Here is a 23300-nt window from a genome sequence, read left to right on the forward strand (position 1 = left end):
TTTCTGCTTATAGCTGTAGCATTAGTTCCCATTTAAATGTTTGGTTAGTATGATATTCAGCTAGATACTAACGACTAACTGATTCCTTTACCTATTACTAGAAAAATCTGACTAAAAATCTTCTGCTTTCAGTAGAGATACTTAGTAACATATAACATTAAGCAGACTTCATTATTCAACACATTCAGTGTCGTTTAAGTAAAATATGACGAATATGAAGCGAATGAGTTACAATGGGCACTTCTAGCAAAATTGCTCAACTAAATGTTAGTACTATGAAACAATGACAACTACCCTGAAAAGCGTTTAAAAGCCAGCATAAACGCAGAGAGAGAATAAAGCAGTCACAACAAGTGTGTGGCTCAAAGTTTGAAGAATTTCTCTAGAGGAATGTAATTCTAATACGGCGCTTGAACACACCAGTAGGCACCTCATCACTGGATACATAAATCCACACGCGGCACATCTGAGACAGCAGCATGCTGGAAACTCAGCAGGAGATCAGAAAGCTCCTTTCCCTGGGATGAAGAGACTCACGACTATCCACTAATGCATACCCAGAGGGGAGCTTGTGCCACAGAGGCTGCACAGGAAGGGTGGAAAACTGTGGGAAAATAAGTGGAGCTGTCAGACAGTTTGCCGCCCTTTCAGATCTGCATGCTCGGGATTGCTCGAGCGACTGAGAGCACTGTCAGATGTTGTCAAATATCCTGTCCAAGATTGTTATCCGTCTTCTTTGTAGCATCCTTTAGGCACAGGGCAGAGCTACTGGTCCATCCATCAGGGTCGCTTTAAAGTGTCGGAAAGATTTCAGAGGTACTATATGGGGAGGATATCGGCCCAGCATCTCGCTCAACTTTGTCGCGACTAACCACTTTTCTTCCGGGATCAATCCACACCATCTTTAAGATCACAGCTAGTAAGACTTTTCAATGTCCAGGATTTGTTGGCAAATCAGTTGTTTCTTTCTTGTGTGCCACAAGACGACAAAGGTCAAAATACAAAACATTTAAGTTACAGTGATGATACATGCACAGTTGCACATGATCATTGAAATTATGCAAAATCAATTTTGATTACACTGCTACAGCAATGAACATCTATTATTAGGATCAACACTTTTGTCCAATACAGCACAACAAGAGTTGCTTTTATCAAAGACTTCCATTTGGACTCTAAACATTCTGCATGGGCTATCAAAAATCAAAGCAGAGTATATTTTTATCACGTGATACTGAGGACTGCAGTGTAATTCATGTGCACAGCAACAGCTGCTTATGTACCTGTTTCGTACATTGACATATACTATTATAATAGTAGGTATCAATACAGACATGTGGCTACATATACCAGACATCTAAATATGCTTAGATGACATGGATCTAAGTCTTGATAGTCTCCACATATTCTGCTTCATATCATCACCCCATCATTTCCATAATCAACACATTTGGTAAAAGTGATTCACCATTCACTTTGTACATTTGTACGAATCATAGCTGAGAAAAAACAAGCAACATACAGCAGACAGTGGGATCCTGAATGATAAATCCCCAGTAGGATCCCAATGTGCATTGTAAATCTTAAATCTCAAATGGTATCCCATGTGTAGGCAACCATCAAATTTCCTGCAGGTGGGAATTCCATATTCACATGGCATCCATGATCATAGGATCCACACAGAAAACACACACACACACACTGAAAATCCTGGATTCTGCCAGAATTTCACGATCTACATCACATGGGATCCCATATTGGATCCCTCCCATATAGCATCACTGTTTGTAATTTCGCTGGGACCTGCAAAACAATTCTTAAAATCCAAAATGGCCCTCCCAACTAAAAGTCTACCTTTTCCTGGCAATGCCAGAGAAATCCGATTTGCATTAGTTACACAGGACGTTTTTGTGTATTATATAATATAATATCAAAATTATATAATATAATCACATAAGTGCCTATATATATACAGTAGTATTGTATCTAGCTGGCACTCTTTTATTTGTGGGGGAAACAGCTGAGGTCAATCGTGTTACAGATAAGAGGTGTCCTGTCTCAGCTAAGGGAGGACAGGTAATGTTATGTACAAGTCATTTCAGGAAATTGAAGAAAATATCAAATTGAAGGGGCAGGAAAGAACATACTAGTACAAATGTATCACAAATAAATTACACATGGCCAATTTCCCCTTCCTAATATGATATATTTGTGCAACAAGACGCAAATATCGTCTTAAGTTCCCTCAGGGCATCGCGAGACATCAGGAATTTGGCTGTATATTAGAATCCAAGCCTTGAAGGAAGGCATTAGATGCTAAAGGCCCCCTATATCACCTGGAGGGCTGCTGTGCGGGGCCAGTTTCCTCCTGTAATAAAATATTGACCTATTTCATTATTCCCCAAATGTAGGGCGCATCAGCTTATTTAGCTGTGCATAATTACATAATACAAGCTTGGGCATTCATTGCACAATTACCCACCGCCGCCTTTCTTTTTCATTATTGGGGGAAACGTGATTTATTCAGCTATTTGACGTAACACACCGAACTGACGGGGACCAGGAGGCGACTCAATATGGCTGTCTACATTGCACAGCACATTAGTTCCATGGAAATTTCCGATCGACGTGCGCCCCTCTCCTGTAAATGTCATCCCAAAGTGTCGCCCAGCTTGACTTGTGAGGGAAATGTCCTCACTCCGATCCGCGGCTAATCCCGAGAAGATGACCAGGGTCGGGAGCGGCGAGCAGATTAAATCTGCACAAACTTCTCTCATTTGTTGTGAAGATTGCTGAAGCCGGGGCTGGCCGGGTGCCATGGGAAGTGGGGGCAGTAATCATGGGAAATGGCCGGCTGTGGAGGCCTCCTCGCTTTGATGGGTGTGGCTTGCTGGTAAATGAGGTGTTCAAGCACATTGATTTCCCCATAAGTCACCATCTTTCTGGCAGGAGTTCAATCCTGGAGAAACCTGCAGTAGGGGAATGCAGAATATACCTGCTCTGACCTCTGCACATATTCAGGTGGCCCTCATGTTAATCTGCAGTCCACAGCTCTTCAAATATAAAACATCAAGGAATCTCGTTCAGATGGAGAAAAGGCTGTGATTGCAGCAGCCAAACTCACCCATGCATACATTTATCTGCAAGGCTATTTTTAGACATCTTTAATAATGATGATGCAGAAAAAGATTGAACTGATGGAAACATTTTGCAGATATGGCACATTACGTTCCTAGGTCGTAGCAAATGATACACTCAGTAAAAGCCCTAGGATTTCAGAAAAAAAATTCAATTTTTGGTAGAGTTTTCTATTGAAATTGTGGATCCCCCATACTTTCCCAGCAGCCTGTGCAATTACAGTACTGTAAATGCAGAAATGTTCGCAGTAGTTTTATGTTCGCGTTTTTGCGGCGACTGTTTCACTGCGAACTTAAAACCACCGCAAACATTTTTGTCAAATACTGTAGCAGTATGTGTATGTGACTATAGCGCTGCCGCAAACTTGAAACCACTGCAAACACGCCATTTTCGCCTCAGCGCGAAATAAAAACCATCCGTACTTAAATGCAGTTACAGTACAAGCATCTTCAGAGCAATAGACATCTGACAAGAAAGCAAAGTAAGGAAGCCATGACCAAAAGGCCAGATACATTTAACCAGTGCTGTACAGATAAAGAACTGGCCTCCCTGCTCCACCTTATTTCTGACAAGGGCTATGAAACTATAAATCAACTTGGTGGGGCCGAAGTGATCTTTAAGACTACTCAAAACTAGTTGATCATATGTCATCAGAAAAGTTGTATAAGGAAATTGCATCAGAATATTTCCCTACTCCACACACAGCTCCAAAGAATAATATGCTTCACAGTATGAACTGCACATGCACAGTGTAAGGCCATTTTGATTTGATTATATGGATGAAATTTTTCGTCCATTTCCAAAGAAAAAAAAAGTTTTTTACCATACTGTAAATCGTGCAAAGCAGCTTCAAAATAAGCCAATACATGCCGTAAATTGCAAGATATTTCGGAAAACAGATACTAATGTCAAAGAAGAGGCCTGGATGTGAAAGACCAAAAATGAAGAATCCATCAGTTGGTATACTATTCTCTGTGAGTCATTTGTTCAACCTTCCTGACCATGTAGATTTCATAATGAAGGCAACCTTTTTTTAAAAACTTTTTATTTATTTGCACGCTTGCATCAGTTTTGGGGTTCCCAGAGGATGTCATCCATATAATCAAATCAACATGGCCTAAGGCATTATCGTGGGCAACATGTTAAACATGAAGGCCCACAAGGCGTAAACAAAACATGCCTGGACAATATTAGCATGTTTAGCAAGTTAGAGGCCTTCACCTTTGAACTCAGGCATGCACAGTTCAAACCGTGAATTGGCTTATTTAAACCTACCGCGATTCATCAATCTATGATTTCTGGAGCAGTTACAAAATCAGGTGGTGACAGTTACAGATGTCTTCCTTCTGGGGTGGGTTTTCACAGCTGTATAGTCAAACTCCCTGCATTCCTTGATCATCCTCTGGCACTGCAATAGTTCTGACAGTTTCTCACCACAGGCATGAAAACTGTCCCTATCCACTCCTTTTACCATGGTTCATCAGTACATTGACAGCAAACTACCCTTCAACCTTGTGCAAACCTCTCAGTGAGAACAAAACCGGAGGTATCGATCATACTCACTCTTAGCATCAATCAAAACTTATCCCCGACTCCCTTCTAGGATATCTTAAATTTGGTTGGTTACTTTGTCTGAGAAGTGTGTAACTGCATTGGTGTGAGCTGACAATGATTTCTGCTTACCTAGGTACCGCATTCTATTCATACATGGTCTATCCCAATCAGGGCTCGAAAGTCAATTTTTTCGAAATAGGTGCACTGGTGCACCCAACCCCCAAAATTAGGTGCACAGAAAGAATTCTGGGTGCAACACATGAAATAAAGTTGAATGTCAGCAAAACATAATTACAAAGATTAACGCTACTGCCTCTCCTAAGAACTTCAATCTGTAATTCTGTAGCTAACTTCAAAATTTCAAACAAGCAATACATCAAGTAAATTACATGTACAACAAAAGGTACAACACACTGCTTTTTCTGATACACTTACATTTCAAGAATATTCTGCACAAAATAGTATATTTACCCTACAACCTACAAAAATATCTAGGTGCACCAGTGCGCCCAGTCAAAAATTAGGTGCAAAGCTCCAATTTTGGGAGCACAAAGGTGCACATGCACCCACTATTTCGAGCCCTGCCAATGGTTATCAAAAATCTATAAAATATATCCACTATAATCTTACCAACAAACCAACCAACCAACCAACCAACCAACCAACCAACCAACCAACCAACAAGCAAACCAGAAACCTTAACGTCCTTGGAGGAAGCCTATATAATAAACACTAGAATTCAACAGAAAACGAAAACCTGCAGAAAATAAGATCTGGTTAATCAGACCTGCAGAAGATCATACTTACTGAAATTCCTTCAAACAGTTCTTCACTCTGTCCTTCAAACATTCTCACATACACAAGTGCACAACACACACACACACATATGCATAAACACACACACACATATATGCATTCACACACACACACACACACACACACAAACAGACACACACACACACACACACACACACACATATATATGCAGATAATTATAAAAGGCATGCAGGAGTCAAAAGAATAGTACAGTTGCCTTCTTAAAGAAAAAGAGAAGAAAAAAGAGTAATTTCCAAGGAATTCGATTCAATTACATATGCCAAGACATTTTCTACTGAGAACAAGGGTTATCTCATGATAATATCAATAATCATGTTACTAAATCAATTATAACTATAGGCAACACCTGAAGGAGATCCAAGCTTCCTAAATCACTATTTCAGAACACATTCTGTACAGCACACATGTAACGTTACATGTACTCTCACCAACACCAAAACTGTTACATACATCACACACTGCTCCATCTGTCGAGGTGGACAAAATCTTGGCAGTAAGTCAACACATTACCTTATGGCTAATCCTAGCGATGCCTCATACATGGCAGGGCCCGCTAAACAAGTGCGGAAAGGGTGCCACGTGTTTGACCTGATGCGAAGCAGCTTTCTGAAATGACTTTCAAACTAAATACGACTAAATCTGCAGTCTCAAAAACTCCCCCACATCCATTTCAGCTCCCTAACTGTGCAGAGATCTCGTGATTTTCTATAAAAAATGAGAAATGCTGATGTACATTCAATGTTTTGCCTAACTATCAAAGGAAGTGATGTTTTGCCTAACAGGTCCTTTTCAACAAGTTACCCTGATGTATTGGAGAGTTTGTATCATCATCATCATGTTTCATACTCTCAACAAGTTGGGGCATACACATACAATGTAGCTTAGCCTCCAGTATTCTCTAGAGTTGCATATAATATTCAAACAAATTGTTTTATAGTTCAGCATATGAATCCTTACATTGTCATTATTTTTTTTAAAACTTTTTTTCAGAGGACAATTTTTTTCATGGTTATTCTGAGATCCAATTTGTTTCATTCAATCGACTAAGTGCTACATGTATGTGCATACTATAGATTGTACAGATGTGTTTGAGGCACCTGTTATGGTGAAGATGCACGAATAATAACAAGGCACACAGACCTGATCTTTGAACATGGAATACAGATTTATAAACACTGTCAAGCCAAGTCAAAGCTTTGATTTACAGTACTATTCCTTGAGCTTTTTCAGCCATTTAGCCGCTTTTCAATAATGATGATCAAGCAAGCACTGCCAAAAGCGACTGTTCTGTCTGTCTGTAGCCTGGATGTCAGACCTCCCATCCCAATACTTGACCAGCTGCTGCCGTGCCGCGTGCCTGTGAAGCTGGTGTGTTACGCCTAATGGCGGTTGTACCGGCTATACAGATACAGATACTATGCCTCAGAGGGGCCTGTTGTAGAACTTCCTTGGGAGACAGGTTGGCCTGTGTACTCTAGGCCCTGGAAAGTCTGGCATCCAGGCTAGTCCGTCTGTAGCACCCTTGCCGAGTCTTTAGTAGAGGGTTTCTGACTGGCTGTCCGTAAAGGCGCTCGTGTTTCTATCATGTGACCATATAGCGCCATCGCGAACCCAAAACTACTGCAAACACTTCATTTTCTCCCTACCGTGAAATCAAATTCCCACGAACTTAAATACATTTACAATAATTATACACAGACATTGGGCACTTTAAATGCAGTTGAAGGCAAGAGGAGTAAGTTTTATGGAGAAAGAGAATGATCATAGCCATAAATGTACCAAGATCTACCGGTACCTGTTGGTTGACATTTATTGCACAAGTACAATGCAACAATGGTTCATTGTGGTTACATGGATAACTCACAGACCCCGACAAAGCCCATGTAAACGAGGCAAAATCACTCAGTAAAAAATTTAGTCATCTTTGGCATATACTTTCTGATAGATATACATAAGTGACATATACAAACCAAAACTTCTTTTACATTGCTTTACAACAACGCATATATATCATCGAGTTAGTTAGGAAGTTACTGATTGAATTAAGGTAATTCACAATGTCCCCTTATCACATGATATACCATGTACATTGAGGTCAATGTGGAATCTTATTTCTTGTTTTGCAAAAACTGAAGGTGAGAAACTCCATTATATAAGATATTCAACTTCCCTGGCCTGAGTTATGCTATCCCTGATGCTTATACATGTATACTACTGTTACAGATATAATTCCCAAGTATGGGACACTGCAGTCTCTGAAATGAATTGTAAAAACACATGTGCTAGTAGAATATACAGCTACTCCCCAATTGGTCGAACCACAAATTGCCGTTATCTCATTGGTTGAAATGATAATCGCCATTCTCTTATTAGTTGAACAGCTAATTGCCATTCTCTCATTGGTCGAGGCGCTAATTGCTGTGCTATCATTGGTTGAACTGCTAATTGATGGAAAGTCAGGATCAGTCTATTGACTTGTTCTCTTGACAATAACAGGGATGATGTATAAGTCACAACAGATGTTTCTGTGTTAATGTGTTACATGGTGAGAAGTACTAATTACAACACTATCATAAACATCTTTTTACAGAACAATAAGACAAACACATATCCCCTGGAGAACAGCTCATAGGAGGGTCCACATGGGGTATTGAAACATAGTCATATAGACTTGGAATACTGTAAACATTCAGTTCAGACACAACATGAACAAATAGGAGTAAATGTTAACTAGAGTCCACCTGACAGTTGAAGTATTTAGCCAAGACTGAGGCCTCCTCTGCCATTTCTTCTTCAGTTCTCCATCTTGCATCTTCACCCATCTCTTTGTCATGTTTGTCTAACTAGAAAATGAAATACAGTTGTTTTCTTTTACATATTTTGAATAGAATAAAAAATGACAAAAATTATAACGTGATTGTTGATAGAAACATTGATTCTTACCGCCTCATACACGTCATCGTTTTGTGGAAAGTCACCACTTCTCCTGGGCAGTATGTGCACATGAACATGCTGCAAGGATGAAACATTACAAGTTACTAGAGTTACTGTACAACACTGCCACCTGGCAACTGAGTGATACTGTAGTAACTGCAAGGACCCATTCACTGTTTTTGCACAGGTCAAAAGTGTCACCTAGCAATCAGTTAAAGTATTGCACCTAGATGCACTCACATTTGGCCTAATGGTTGACAATGAACTTTCATTCTCAGATATGACCTGTTTTGTAATTTTTTACCCAACAGATGAATGCTTGACTTAGAGGGAGGGGCATATTGCACCATATTTCATTGTTTAAAAAAGGATACTTGTAATAAAAAGTGCTGCTTAAGACAAGGTTATCTTTACTAGGTGATTTAGAAACTACAGTACATCTACCTTAACTGTTTGTCCTGCTTCAGGCCCATCCTGAAAAAATGAATGTAAAATAAGAAAGGAATTTAAAACATATACATCATTGATTCTCTTAGTATACCAGGTCGGTCAATGACTCCCGGACCTTAACATCACATGCCCTTAATTGTCTACATGCCCCATTAGACTCCTATCTAGGTAACACGCTGCATTGCATTGTCATTCATGCTATGAATTAAAGGGGGATGTGCTTCTAACCATATCTTTCTGCTTCAGAAGAAGAGACCATCTTTGTGTAGAATAAACAAAAATACTATGCCAATAGGACAGGTAGCTGATTTAGATTTACCATTAATTACTGTAATTCTTTATTCTCTCACTTTGTATTTAATTTTTCACTGGGTAAGTTTGAAACAAGAATAACCAACATGTGTCTGAAAAATAATTTAAATGAAAAGCGAATTGACTTTATATTGAAATTGCAACAGCAAAAGGATATCTATTCAATATCAATCAAATTAAATTATTTCTTCAATAATTCAAGTATGTGTAAAAAGTGCAACAACCTGACTGATAACAAGGAATAAGTGTTTATCTACAGCACTGCTAGTTTGCTAAATTGAGAACCATTGAATCCCAAGTCTAATTTTCTTACTATGCAAAATTGCCGGTGTTTTATTTTTTTTCTGCAATTTTGAAAATCTTTCTGCAAAATGCAGACGGCTATTTCTAGCAGTGAATAACAATAATTACAGGTGTGATTTTATCTAGTCTCAAAGTCTCTCACCTGTATGGCAATGGTGAGTGAAGTGCCCTGAAAGTGTTTTTCTACCACCCCTGAGATTGTCTGCGTTGCCATGAAGAGATCAGCCACCTCCTCTGATGACAGCTCTCCAAACCTCTCCACAACTCTCAGTGGGGACACCAGGACATCTGTGAGTGAACTGCAGCTAAGGACAATCATATCAAGCCCACCTATTTTCATGCATGACGTTAGCACATGCATTGACTTTGGCCTATCTTTCCCCACTACCAAAAAAGATATCTGGCTCCTTTCAACAGATAGGGATTGATATGGCAAGGTTTGTACCCTGGTAGCAGACTGCCCTTATGTAGGGATGGGCGGGGACAGAATTTCTAAGGATTCAATTTTGATTGATTTGATTTAAACATAACATGAACTTATAATACACCATGTACAACAGGCTATTGCTAAGATTCAGTACCCATTGATAACCCACAATATTTATGGCTATATTTATGGACTTGAATCAATTAATTTGTATTTTCATTAGAATAATTTAGATTTTATCCAACCCTTACTTTCTCCCTCATAACCTCAATTAAAGGTGGCCTGTACCCTGATTTGAGCTTCTTATGACTAGATAAAGGTTCTTACAAACAAATAAACAAACGAGAAGAATGATCTTCTAAGGATACGACCTGGAACAACAGGCTTCCTGTTGACAAACCCAATGCTGAGCCTGGACTTGAAGAAAACACACGATGCTTGGAGAACATGCTGTCCAAATTTAAATGATGGTCCTGCCATTTCCACAAGCTAGATTGACCTGTGTAGAAAGAGAAGGCACATAAAATAGTGTGCAAACATTCTGTATGAACGTTAAACTGCAATTTCCAACAAAAGAAGTTTTGGACTTACCCAAATTTTCTCAAGTGCTTGTCAAGGAATGAGCAATCCACTATGTTGGAAATTGCAGTTTAACTTTAAAGGCATCCAGAGCATTTTATGAGGCTTGAAACTTGAATACAAAAACTCAAATTTCTAGTCATTCCTACACAGAGTAAGTTTCAATAACACTATACCATTACATATCGACATTAAAGGAGCAAAGATACGATGTCGTTGGGTGGTGAGAACTGACAGAAATCCAAGCCCTTATTTACTGATGCTGACTGACAAATAGCGGTTCTGCACAAAGAGTGACTGCATAGCCGTCAAATTTTTGCATTTTTATGTTTAAATTTTGCATTTCTACGTTTTGACGGAGGTGGGCGGGGCTATGGTATCGATCTATTTACACTAGGCGCGCGAAACAAAAAGATCACCAAGTAGCTTATGTTTGTGCCGCTTTTGAGAACTTTTGATAAGAAATCCGCACGATGTGGTAAACAGTGGCTTTATATGTCAATTTCATAAAGATTACAGCAACTACAGTCAAACCTGCCCAAGGCGACCACCCGGCGGACCGAGCAAAAACGGTCCCGATGGACAGGTGGTCGCCATGAAGAGGATTCCACTCACATGTTTCCAGGTCGAGTTTTTCAAATACAGTACGTAAATGGATGGAAAATTACATGTATGTGAATTTAGACAGCATGACCCCCACCAGGTTCAATTCTCATTGACAGAAAGATCCTACAAAAATTACATTTTCCGTTTTCGTTGTAATAATTGTATACCGCTACATCGTGTAAAAATTTTCGTCATAATTTTGACTACAAAACAATGGTTGCCTCGATGATCTCGCAGCGCCCTCCCGCATTCACACGTTACATTAAATAGTACACACACACACGCACATCATCGAAGTTTTAAGGCCTAAGACAAATCCCTAAAAAACACCTGCTGGTCCCAGCCTTTTTTGGGGCGCCGACCACTGGATAAAAGGGTAAAAAAGTTCTCGATCTGACAACTAAAGATGAAAACGGAACGGTGTGATTTCGTCGCGCCGCCAAGCTCTGTCAGTCTGTGCGACCGCATCGAAAGGTACTAGTCAGTGCAGCAGAACGCACAGCGTCCAATAAAGGTTTGAGATTCATGGAAATAAAAAGAAAATAAGAATATTAATTTTCATCAATAACTAGAGTATTCGTAAATGTTCATACACAAAAGCATCGTGTTTTAGAAAGGTCAGCGGTACGCCAAATCCGGGCCGCGCCAAAATTTCCAAGATGGCGTCGGGACCAAGGAACAACATTTCTCATCCGATGTTTTGCCCGCCGCGAAGTCATTTTTCGGTGGAATTTAGTAAGACACAGATAAATTTTTGTTGAAAATACAAGAAATAGATAGTAATTTCTGTGAAATCTGACTTTTTTACGCCATGCACTACGTATTCATTTTGAAAATTGAGTTTAAACAGAACTGAGTTTGCGGTTAACTATAAGATTACGATAGGCACGACAACATCACAAACATTTGTCTTTACAATGTTAATAGCGGGAACGTTTTATTAAAACACTTCATGGAGGAATCGATGCTATAACATTGCTATTCCATATATTTTTGTCCTTATTTTTGTCCTTCAAAGTCTTGAAACATTTCCGTGAAATCCGACAGCAAAATGATCCGATGTCACCACACGCTTGAAAATTAGGCGGCCGCCATGGGCAGGGATTGTGCTCTGTGCGGTCCCAATTCGTGGCGGTCGCGGTCGCGTTGGACAGGTGGTCGCCTTGGGCAGGCAGCTTAATGCTTGTGCCTATGGGGAAAATTTTCGGGACCGAGAAAAAGCGGTCGCCATGGCCAGGTGGTCGCGTTGAAAAGGTGGTCGCCTAGGCAGGTTTGACTGTAGCTAGAATATTTCCAGTTTTCAAGCCTCATAAAATGCTCTGGGTGCCTTTAATACTGAAGTACTTCTACCAACAAAGATGAACTTTGAAGTGAAGTGGGCAAACGTACCGGTATCAACTTTTCGTCTGTATGATGTAATCATAAATCTTCTCCAAAATTTAAATGACCAATAATCCGATGGTCACATAACCTCCTAGCAACCTGTATTTATCTATTGGTTCAGCATGAACACCTAGTAACATGAACAGCAAAGGTTGTCCCAACAATGCTTTACACTGAATTCAGGAGAAACCCCTACAATGTACGTATCACGATAAAATCTAGGAAGGCAATTACGCAAAATTTGGTCGTCTTGCTACGAATTATATGAATAAGAGTGCTTTCCCTATGATTTATGGGACATCAAAATAAGCTGCCTACGCATTACAGAAAAGAGCATGCAGACCCTCTGGATTGTCTAGCCTGCTATCCGTCCTATTCAACAGGTAGGTCCAGTCTGCGCCTCTGATCGTTTGCCTGCTGAATAATTTGGCACCTGTTAATAGAGAAACCATTGGCATTTTAATATGCGTGTAAGATATATGCAAAAGCCCAGATTAGCGCCGAGTCACATTCCTCTGTAACTGTAACATTCTCTGCCACTTGAGAATTGCATTTGATAAAATAACAGAATTCAGACAGCCTCAAAAAGATGTTTGACACCTGAAATAATTAATGACATACAATAAGGGTCATATGGCAGTATAGACCTCCTTGTAGGGGGTTCAGGTCAAAAATTGTCCTTTGTCCTAGGACACTGATTCTAATGGCATATGATAGGGCTAGTTCTGACAATTAAGATGCTTTTTATTTCATCTTTCTATTGTGTATGGTTGATGAGTTACAATAATTTTATTTCTTGGAAATCAGGGATTTGGGTCACCAAAAACAAAGGCCTTAACTATGGGGCCAATGGGGTCAAGGATGGCACCGTTATCCTATTGTTTTCAATGGGAAGAATTACAAGAAATTTGTTGTGTCACTTGGATTTATATATCTGAACATCGGTTGGGTATATGATGTTCACACTTGGTGGGTATGTTGACGTCAAGCATATCTTCATTAATTTGCATAATTTATGCATAATTTATGCATAATTAATGCATAATTTATGCATAATTACTATAATCTATGCAAGGACCGAAAGGGACTGTTTCATGGTCAAATAGACACATTTTGCCTTTGGAAAATGGTCTCTAAACTGATTAACTTATGATATTTAGTGTAATTAAATCAATAAAGGACAACCACCATGACTTTGACAAGTACATAGATATATTGGAATGTAAATCATAGGACTTATCTATCATATTTACACTATACCTACAGCTATTTGCATTCACATTTTCTTTTGGAACATTCCTAATCATGTCTTTTTTTTCTATCTTTCAGACTACTCAAGACACACAATTGGATTCCTTTTTCTGCATGAATATGTACTCAAGACACACAATTGGATTCCTTTTTCTTCATGAATATGCCTGTACCATGGAACACCTGTAAACTAACAAACACAGCATAACTTAACACTACATCATAGTAGTACATGTAGTAACAAACACAGCACAACTTAACACTAGTACTAGTAGTAGGTCGAAACAGAAGATGCCTTGTGAATGTTCCACATTAAAGACAGCCAATGCACATTATACACTAGATACAAGATAGGAGGTGCTTCACAATGAGAGTCCTCGCTCATTACAAAGTGTCTTTTGTTCAGCATTGCTTATCTGTACATCAATGACTTGACCTCTTCAAAAAAATCATCACACTTCTTATCCTCTCAAATGTACACTCACTTGTACCAATCCTTAGTAACACATGTACGATGTAGTAGAATATCACAGCAAGTCAAAGAAACCTTCCTTAACGTGCATGACTTACAAAGTATTTTGTTGCTTGAGTCTAAACAAAATGGAGGACTTCTACTGCAACAAAAGCACAGTTTGATCACAATTCTATTCAACAATCAGGTCACCCTTCCCCAAGTCCACAAGCAGAGGGAATATTTCATCAGGTTCACTCTCATCATCATATACTATGTGGTATTTTGTGTTCTTTGTGTCTTCTGTCCTGTTAACTATTTTGGTAACAGTCCCTGGGAACCACTTCGCTTCATTTTCAGCTGTAAAGCATTTGTGTTTGACACGACACCCAACCAGTTTAGAAGGGTCCATTAAGTACTCTGGTAGGGTTTCCTTTTGCTTCTTTACTTCTCTCTTCTCTCTGGCATCTTGCAGCTTGTCATTTAATTTTGCATGCATCTCCTGTAAACTTCTTGCCTCCGGTTCCTTTAATGTTACATACTCTTCCTGGTCATCCTCTTCTTCTTCAGAGTCTATTTCTACATCTGTAGTGGCTGCCATGTTCTTCAGCACGATTTCTTTGAGGTGAAGGACCTTTTCTTCACTGCTGAAGGTGTGTTTCTTCTTTCCCGGCCGTGTTATTGTCATTTGGAAGTTTTCTTTGGCTCCCTCTGACTTCAGAACTTGTTTGTGAAACTGGAGCTGAAACTTCAGCGCATCCAGCTTCTCTTTCTCTTGCTTCAGAACGCCTATCTTCTCATCGATTTCCTCAGGTGTTCTCCACACTCCTCCCATATTTACAACTTTCTCCGTTAATACTACCTTCTTCATCCTTGCCCTTTTCCTTTTCTCTTCTTTTTCCTTCTGTCTTTCCATGAGGGTTTGGAGTCTTTTTTCCTTGATGGCCTTGTTTTTCTCCTTGAAACGTTCATGCACTTTTCCCGCATTTGTACGCGCATAGTCCATGTGTTTCTTCTTGTCCTCTGGTGACAAGCTTCTCAACCAGTCACTTGTTTCATTGTTCATCCACAGGAGATATGCCTCCAAAGAAAGTGAAGTTGCATTCGGCTTTGCCCTGATAAGGTTGTCCACGATGGCGAAGTCCCTTTCTGATACAACATTTGTTGTAGGCACGTGGTCTGCCCTTTTCACTTCCGTTTCAGTGGGTTGCCAGAACTGTCCTCCTGGCAGCTGTTCTTCTGCTTGTCTTTCAAGCAAAATCAGCAATGCTGAGCACACGACTTCTAATGCCTGCTGTGTCAGTACATCTAGGTCTTCATCTCCCGTGGCTGCGAACAAGGAGTCAAACAGGGCATCCTTGTGCCTTGCCACCACTGTCTCATTGAAGAGAGGCTCCCCTGCAAGTAGCGTGCTGGCATCGCGCGACCAGCGCTCCAGGCCTATCTGCATCTGGTGCAGGTGCTGGTTCATGCTAAGCACTTTCTTCTCCATACCCAGTATACGGAAAAATGGGCCAGTCACAGTTTTGTCTAAGATACCCAATGCCCGCACCCCAGCAAGGTACACTTTCTGTGAGGCGTCAGCCTTCACAGCTTTCAGCAGGCCATTTGGGTCAGGCCACGACGAGACGAAGGAGACTATCTGCTTATGATGGTGGTACACAGCAGCAGCATCATAAAACAGGATGTTGAACCTGTTGCCGCGGTAAGCTACCATCCAATTCTTTTCTTCTTGATGGTGATGAGACAGGTGACTTTTGAAGTATTGGGGCGCACCAGACTTTTCATTCCCGTGGTCCGTGAATGCGCTACACGCAGTCCTTATGAGTCTCGCAGCCCCTGACTCACCCTGTTGAGAGAAAGCAAATGGATTTGTCCCTTCCGAAACTGCATCCTCGAAAATCTTAAGGGTGGAATTAGCTTCTGTTGCAAAGTTTACTAGTAAGTGCATCTTACAGAAATAATTACACATGCTACCCAGTTCATCTTTCACATCATCGGCTAGTGTCTCCCACTCTTTTTCCACAGCAGGCAGAAGCTCCCGGCGCATTTCCTCTAGATGCTTGTTGAAGAGAGGATTAGTCGCCCCGCGATCAGACATAGTTGAGGTAAACGATGTCATCACTTCTGCAGTTTTCTTGGCGACATCCTCTCCAGGCTCACAGAGAACTTCTGCTAACTCCTTACAAGACTCGGAGAAGGCTGTCATGATTCCCTCAGCATCTCCAGACGGAACTTCTGTCATAGACATAGTTAACGTCTTGCCTGATGGTAGAGTCACGTCAAAGGTCTGGTACTTTTTAAAGAACTTTGAGGTCCCATCCTGGTGGAGGCAGTTTCCCTTGTCCCTGTCTGCATTGACGATAGCTTTGGCCACCTGTACCTGTGCAAGGATTCTTGCCTCTGCAAGCAGCCTGGATTTCGACCCTTTACTCGGAAACCGATCAACAGTCATCCCTGCCAGCTTCTCCAGGACTGTACTTATCACTCCATCCACCTTATTCATAGACACTCCTGATGTAAGAAGCTCCATTACTACCTCTCTGATTTCATCACAGTATCTGCCACCGTAGAATGTTTTTACTTTCTTGCTTTCCATGACACTCTCAACCTGTTGCAGTTCTGTGTTCTCATCTTTGAGGTCCCGGAGTTTGTCTTGGAGATGGTCCACAGTGGCCTGGAGATCTTTTTGTACTTTTAACTTGTTCTCCTCTTGTCTTTTCATCTTATTTTCTAGCTTACGTCTAGAGTCCTGCAAAGACTTCACTTTGGTGTTCAGCTTGGCAACTTTCTCAGCAGCACCTGCATTGCTCTCTTCTGCTGCAGAATAGGCTTCTCTTAATTCACTGAGTTCCTGGGCGCCAGCACTGACAACACCTTGCAGTTCATGGATGGTTTCCTTCTGCGTGTCGATAGTCACATCTCTCCTTCTCACTCTTTTGTTTGCGTTTCTGACAGTTCCAATCTTTTCCAAGCGGGCTTCCAGGGAATCAAGTTTTGCCCTTAGTTCTGCATTTTGTTTGTTTGCTGCAGATAGTTCTTCGCTTAAGTCAGAGGCTACTGCAGACTTTTCTACAAGAGCATTTCTAAAGCTGTCAGCATTTCTGTGCATTTCTGCTACAGCAGAGTAATATTCTTGAGTCAACGATTCATATCTTCTTTCCAGCTCATATGCTTCATGTTCGGACTGTGCACGCCGTTTCTTACTTTCTTTCAAATCCTTTCTGGTTTGTTGGAGCTTGTGCACCACTGAAGATGTTGACGCTGTTGAAGGTGGTTCCCTTGGCTTTGGAAGTTGGAACTGTGTTTTGAGGAACTCTGGCAAAAGTCGCTCCCGATCTTTCTTCAGGTTTTTGTTCTTGTCTTGGTACTTTTTCCACACATTGGCTACACATTTGCCGATGGAGTCGTCCTTACACTTCTCCACATCCGGTAAAACTTCAAACGGAGCTAGCTGCTTCAGTTGTTTGAGCAAATCCGCAGATGACGAGCCGTGCAACCGGCGTAAGTGGACTACTAGGCCGTTTGTGAATTCAAAGGCTTCTAATCTTTGAAGATGACATGGCTCCTGTTGAAGTGCTTCCTTTGTTACAGTACTCACACCTCTCGCCAAGAACTCTTCATCTCCCTGATCAGTTACTTTACTGACACTACAGTGACTACTGACAGAACTGTCTGACTTAGAACTTGAAGAAGCCACGATATCCTACAAGGAAGGAAATGAAAGGAAAAAAAATGACCATCAGTATCACAGAAGAAAAAATGAAGACTGAAGTGTAATCCTACATTGTATTAAAAAATGGATACAAGTCAAAAAATAATGTAGATGAGCCAATGATGAACAGTAAGTATATCATATTAAATTTTACTTGATTTTCAATAGATTCTTAAAAGATGAAGAACACGAAAACAAGTGGATCACAAATTACTACTACTGTACTAGTAGTAGTACTATACATAGTAGTATACGAAATCTATCATATTTATAGCCCAAAATACATAACTAGTACAAGTATATAATTAGGTGTGTCTCTCTCAAACTTCAACAAATAACATGTATTTGAATTTCTTACAAAATACTAAAATAGTCAAGCTTACCATAGTCAACAGTTCGCAAATTCGGTGTGGTACGGCATGCGTCTCTGACGTGGGTAAGACCCAATGTTTACCAATAGTTGGAGGCACTCCTGCCCTGGGACTTCGGCCTTGAAAAAACAAGTCAAAACTTGAAAATAGCTGCTACACAAGATATATTTATCGGTAGAAATGTGTAATTGTTGTTTATACAGGATATAAACGGGGAAATATCGATAGAAATTACGAATATCCCGCATAATTGTCAGCGTACGTAATATGCAAATCACCCGCCCCCCTCCCACCCCGACTCCAGCCGCATGGGATCGAGCGACCGCTACGCACTCTCTGCAATCTTGTAATTCCGCAGCCGTAATCTCGCACCAAACCACACAAACTATACATCAAATTGTTCCTTAAAATGTATATTTTTAACATATCTAGTGCGTGGATTGCTAACTTTACGATTTGTATGAAATTTTTGCCGGTAAAAACTTCCTCACCTCGCCGTTTCACTTTGCAGTGGCCGAAAATCCTCCAGATTTTTCCAAGATGCTTCGGGAAATGTCGTCTAGCCGATGATACCCGAACAACTCCTTATATGGGCAGGGAACCCAAGCGGAAATGACCGAATAAGGCACGATACGAAACCCGAGCCGAGCCGAAATGCGTGCCCGCGCTCGGCGCTAGCGGAGATCGGGGCACTCGCCGCACACTTTATGGAATATCTCAGCGTCCTTATTATTTTATTGCAAGCCGTTTCAGATGCACTTTGACAACAAAATTCCCTTTATTTTGATGTTTAAATTGTGGATATTGGTCCAGGATTTCTTCAGATATCGCCTCAGAAAGTTGTTAGACCGGGTGTTCCCGGCGATTTCGCCGGGGGCGGGTCACGTGACTGAACCCCCTACAAAAAGTCCTTGGTCAGTATATTCTGTAGGGAACCGATCAGAGGAGCGAATGGAGCTAGAAGAGGATGGATATCTACATATGTAACGTTAGATGTGCTAGTAAAAGATGATATAATCATATTTAAAATCACCAATCACTACACAATTGGCAATTGGAAAATTGATTATAATCCCCAAAACAGCTTGAGTGGAGTCAATGAAAAAGGCCTCTAGTACATATGGCAGTGATGAGGGTGGCAGAGTGGTACTTTGCAGGTATCAAAAATAGCAACTTGGGAAAGGTCAGGTAAAACTTGAAACTTGAAGAGTTCAGCAGCAGCCTGGGCTGTAGGATGGCTGGGGAGGGTCTTAGCTTGGCATGCAGCAGAGGGCAACACGTTTAAAAACGCACCACGGTCACTGAGGTATCAAAAAGGATCTGAGGTTATAGTCATAACTATGTGTCCATACTTGCCGTGATACACGTACCATCTACGCCACACAACTTGAACAACTCTGTTTTCTGCAGTCTGCAACAATCAAAATTATCGCACCTTTTTTCAATCTGATCGTCCCGCCAGCAGTTTAGCTGCCTTTCGTAACCGTCTTTAAAGCCTTATAATTTGTGCCTTTTGATGGCGTTATTTTGTATGCTTTCTCAAGCCAACACTTTTCAATGTGTATTTTTACCAAAAAATATCTATGAATATTTATCTATCTCATAAATTTACATATTAGATCATTTTTCTTTATAAATTGTCGATTTTGATCAGTGTCTTTGTAATGATTATAAAGAACACCCATGAAATGTTTGGGATATTTCACTGTGGCTCAGTGGTACACATGGCACAGTTTTCGCGTCAAACATAGTTTGAAATTATTTTCTATTCAAATAAAAACTATTATAGACTGTATAAATATGAAAAAGAATGATGTAAGCTGAATATTTTCGAAACTAAAAAATAAACACAGAGCAATGACGGAACCCCCCTTCACCCTGCCACAATGGTCTGTCCCTAAGATGGCTGACCTAGCCCGAAAGAGGATTCCTACGGCACTGATGTCACTTCCACTTTAATTTCTCGTCGTTCTTCCGTCGGAAGTGAAAACGCCAGGACTGTATAATAGGAATGAGTGGAAAGTAGCTCATAGAAAATGTAGATGTAGTTCCTTGAGACCTTTATGGAGCCCAGTTTTGTCCAGCGGAACTTCCTCCTTTTTGGACACACGGCCTTTCGCGGGAGTCAAAAGAGTCCACCAACTATCCATTTTGTAGGCCAGGCTTTCCATATCGTCTGCTTCTGTAAATAGTCCAGACGTCGTCCCAGCGAGAAATATGAGGGATGCCTGGAAAGTTCACCTCCATTTCTACACGTTTATCGTCATTTTGGTGCAAGGTAAGTGTTGTTTGAGGGTGTGGGAAGGGGGGAATGACCAGCTTGAGGTTGTTTCGGGGGCACGGTCGCGGCCCGACATAGCCCAGCCTCCCCCGTGCCCAAACTGTGACACGTACAGACTGATAAACTCAGGAAGCAAACGACCTAGATAGCACGCAATACACAACATTAGTAGAAAACTAGTGGTTTAAAACATATGTAGCCAAATTAAGGAACAGGAATTTAATTTTTCTACATGTTGCTAATTTACCAACCTTTTTATTCTTTTGTGTCTATCCCAAAGTTGTTGTACACAAGGGAAATGTATATTAGATATATAATATATGGCAGATTGTAATATCATGAATTATCATTGCATTATCAAAAAATAATCCACCAACCCAGCCATAAACAGGATATGATATGATATTATTATTAATCCCATGAGTATGCTATGATGAGTATGAATGACGTTTCCTCATTGCTGCTTTAAATTTTGTTTTATCATCACAAGACAATAGATAATAATATTAGATACTTCTTTCTTACTTCGTCATTTTCTAGAATTTGTTAATACACATGACAAATGTGGATCGTTGGCTTGTTGTTGTTGTTGTTGTCCTTGCTTTATGTCTATTTTTCCGCTAGACATTGTCACTTGGTGCTTTCATGTCGGGGTGCTTCCTTGGGTAGGGTCTCTCTGGTGCTTCGGATCTCTGGTGCTCTGCACATGCGTAATTAGGATGCTGTCTCAGTTCTCCATGTCTCAGTTCTCCATGCTTGTTCACCCTCTTACTAAAGAAAGGTCGCAATTTTATCTTGTTCTATATCAATTTGTACCAAGCTAAAAATTTAAATTGTATTGTAAAGGTATCAAGGTAAAAGGAAGTGTGATTTCATCCCGGTTATTAAAATGATATGATTTCTGACATTATCCATATTTTCATGACCAAATGTATTGAAATTGTATTCTGCATAGCAAATCCAATGTATACATGTGTGCTGTGTAGAGGGCCTAGCCAAATGGAAGTGTTTCCTGTGTCAGTGTGTGGTCCATTACAAAAAAAAAGAAGTAAAACCAAGTTGTAACCGTGACTTGCCAAAGTTGTTACTTCCTGGAAACATATCAACATTCTCTTAAACAAGGAACACACGACGTACGGAAAATAAGCTTTCTCGCAGGCAAAATGTTGATAGTCGGTTGAAGGGGCCATTCCCTCTCTCTCAAAAAACGAAAGAAATCAGGACACAAAAAGATTGTGATTTGTTGGAAAAAATCTTTTCCATTTGTAATGCAACCTACATGTACCTGAACATCTCTCATAGTCTTTAGTTCTGCTGATCCTAGAAAGAGGAAGCTCTTTTTTGAGCAATCAAAACACATAATCAAAGTGCCATAATCTTTCACTTTCATGTTGACTTGCCGTGACACCATGTTTGGTAGCAAAGTTCAAGCCCATTGTTACAGTAGTTACATGTACACTTGAAGGTCAGTGCTTTATTCTGTGTCAATCTAAACGTCTGGACTACTTCATTCTGTTTCATAAAATGAGACCACATTGAATAAATCAGTCTTTTTGCAGATAATTCGAGAATTTTCATTTGCGGTAGTACCCAAGATCTATCACTTTTTATTATGTCTGATCAGATGATTATTAACATGTAATGTAACCTAGGCTATCCCCGAATGATTTACTAATGCAATCTTAATCGGGGGTCATTTTCTGCAAATAGGAGGGTGAGGAAAGGGCCAGCTGATACAGCCGTGGTAGTGAGTTATGATTTCCAAGATACGGTCGACATGTTATGATTGGCACGACATGTACATGGTATACATCATTATTCATGGGTGGGGTCACATTATTACTGACGAGCCTTATTGACTCTGGTATACATGTACATGTATATTACACCCTACTGGAAGATTAAAGAATGAATGATTTTGATATGGAATAGGTTCAATACATAAAGAAATGTAAAGTTACAGCTAAAATAGATTTTTGATATCTTTAAGTATGTATTTAGATGTTTGTTAAGTATGCCTGCAGGGCTCTAAATACTGGGTGCAAGTGCACCTTTGTGCACCCAAAATTGGAGCTGTACTGTAGTGCACCTAATTTTTTACTGCGGTGCACTAGTGAACCTAGACAATTTTGTAGGCTATAGGGTAAAGGTACTATTTTACTAGTGTGCAGAATATTCTTCAAATTTAATTATCGGAAAAGCAGTATAATCTTTGTTGTACTTTGTGTGATGTATTAGTTGTTTCAAATTTTGAAGTTAGCTATAGAATTACAGAGTTAAAATGGTAGTAAAGTTTGTAATTACGTCTTGCAGACGTTCTACTTTAGTTTATGTTGTGCACCCAAAAGTCTTTCTGTGCACCTATTCCCAAAAATGAATTTCGAGCCCTGGCCTGCTATGGCACCAATATAATTTCACTTGGCAGTGGAAATATTGAACAGTATAATTATAAAACACATGTATTTAGTTGCTACATTGTCAATCTGTGAATTCTTTTATCAATAATCATAAACCAAAACATATGATTTTTTTTGTAATGCAAACAAGTGACCCAAAAGTCAGTTTAGGTTACCAAAATACGTGTAGTAGTATGTCTTCCAGAAGTCTTTTGTTGATGCCAGCTGTACCTACAAGGTTAAAACATGGCTGCTAATGGCATTTCCTGTCTAGGGATACAGGAGGACTCTGGAAAATGTTCTAGGAAAGGT

At 40.2% G+C, this 23300-nt stretch overlaps 3 protein-coding genes across 20 annotated transcripts in view; 1 reads left to right on the forward strand and 2 right to left on the reverse strand.

The window, feature by feature from the left end:
* The window catches only part of LOC136435467 (bis(5'-adenosyl)-triphosphatase-like), a 63123-nt gene extending 42682 nt beyond the window's left edge, over nucleotides 1-20441 (reverse strand). For 2 of the 8 annotated variants that reach the window (XR_010755848.1, XM_066429014.1), the window contains exons 1-6: nucleotides 19682-19788; nucleotides 10324-10454; nucleotides 9671-9816; nucleotides 8908-8937; nucleotides 8473-8541; nucleotides 8271-8372 (exon numbers count right to left, since the gene is read on the reverse strand). Coding sequence is in view for 7 of the 8 variants with exons in the window: in XM_066429014.1 (XP_066285111.1) it covers nucleotides 8271-8372; nucleotides 8473-8541; nucleotides 8908-8937; nucleotides 9671-9816; nucleotides 10324-10435 (459 nt within the window). In the remaining variant the exon portion in view is untranslated. Of the gene's footprint in view, nucleotides 1-256; nucleotides 605-2008; nucleotides 2970-8270; nucleotides 8373-8472; nucleotides 8542-8907; nucleotides 8938-9670; nucleotides 9817-10323; nucleotides 10455-19663; nucleotides 19789-20222; nucleotides 20327-20370 lie in introns of those variants that run through there. The other 6 variants (XM_066429012.1, XM_066429008.1, XM_066429007.1 and 3 more) reach the window with 6 other exon arrangements.
* Nucleotides 13718-19188, reverse strand: LOC136435465 (golgin subfamily B member 1-like). Of its 2 annotated transcripts, XM_066429003.1 has the most exons (3): nucleotides 18803-19188; nucleotides 18324-18430; nucleotides 13718-17931 (listed from the first exon to the last, which is right to left on the reverse strand). In XM_066429003.1, the coding sequence occupies exons 2-3, from the start codon at nucleotides 18324-18326 to the stop codon at nucleotides 14419-14421; spliced, it is 3516 nt and encodes a 1171-aa protein (XP_066285100.1). In that variant the 5' UTR covers nucleotides 18327-18430; nucleotides 18803-19188; the 3' UTR covers nucleotides 13718-14418. The 2 variants fall into 2 exon arrangements, with proteins under 2 accessions (XP_066285100.1, XP_066285101.1); XM_066429004.1 differs by lacking the exon at nucleotides 18803-19188 and having other exon boundaries at nucleotides 18324-18571.
* Nucleotides 20442-20478: 37 nt separating the features above from the next.
* The window catches only part of LOC136435464 (receptor-type tyrosine-protein phosphatase gamma-like), a 34352-nt gene continuing 31530 nt past the window's right edge, over nucleotides 20479-23300 (forward strand). For all 10 annotated transcript variants that reach the window (XM_066428992.1, XM_066428998.1, XM_066428994.1 and 7 more), the window contains exon 1: nucleotides 20479-20589. In XM_066428992.1, coding sequence (XP_066285089.1) covers nucleotides 20529-20589 — 61 coding nt within the window. In that variant the 5' untranslated portion in view covers nucleotides 20479-20528. The remainder of the gene's footprint in view (nucleotides 20590-23300) is intronic.

The sequence above is a fragment of the Branchiostoma lanceolatum genome, chromosome 5, assembly GCF_035083965.1.
Source record: "Branchiostoma lanceolatum isolate klBraLanc5 chromosome 5, klBraLanc5.hap2, whole genome shotgun sequence".
Classification (NCBI taxonomy): domain Eukaryota; kingdom Metazoa; phylum Chordata; class Leptocardii; order Amphioxiformes; family Branchiostomatidae; genus Branchiostoma; species Branchiostoma lanceolatum.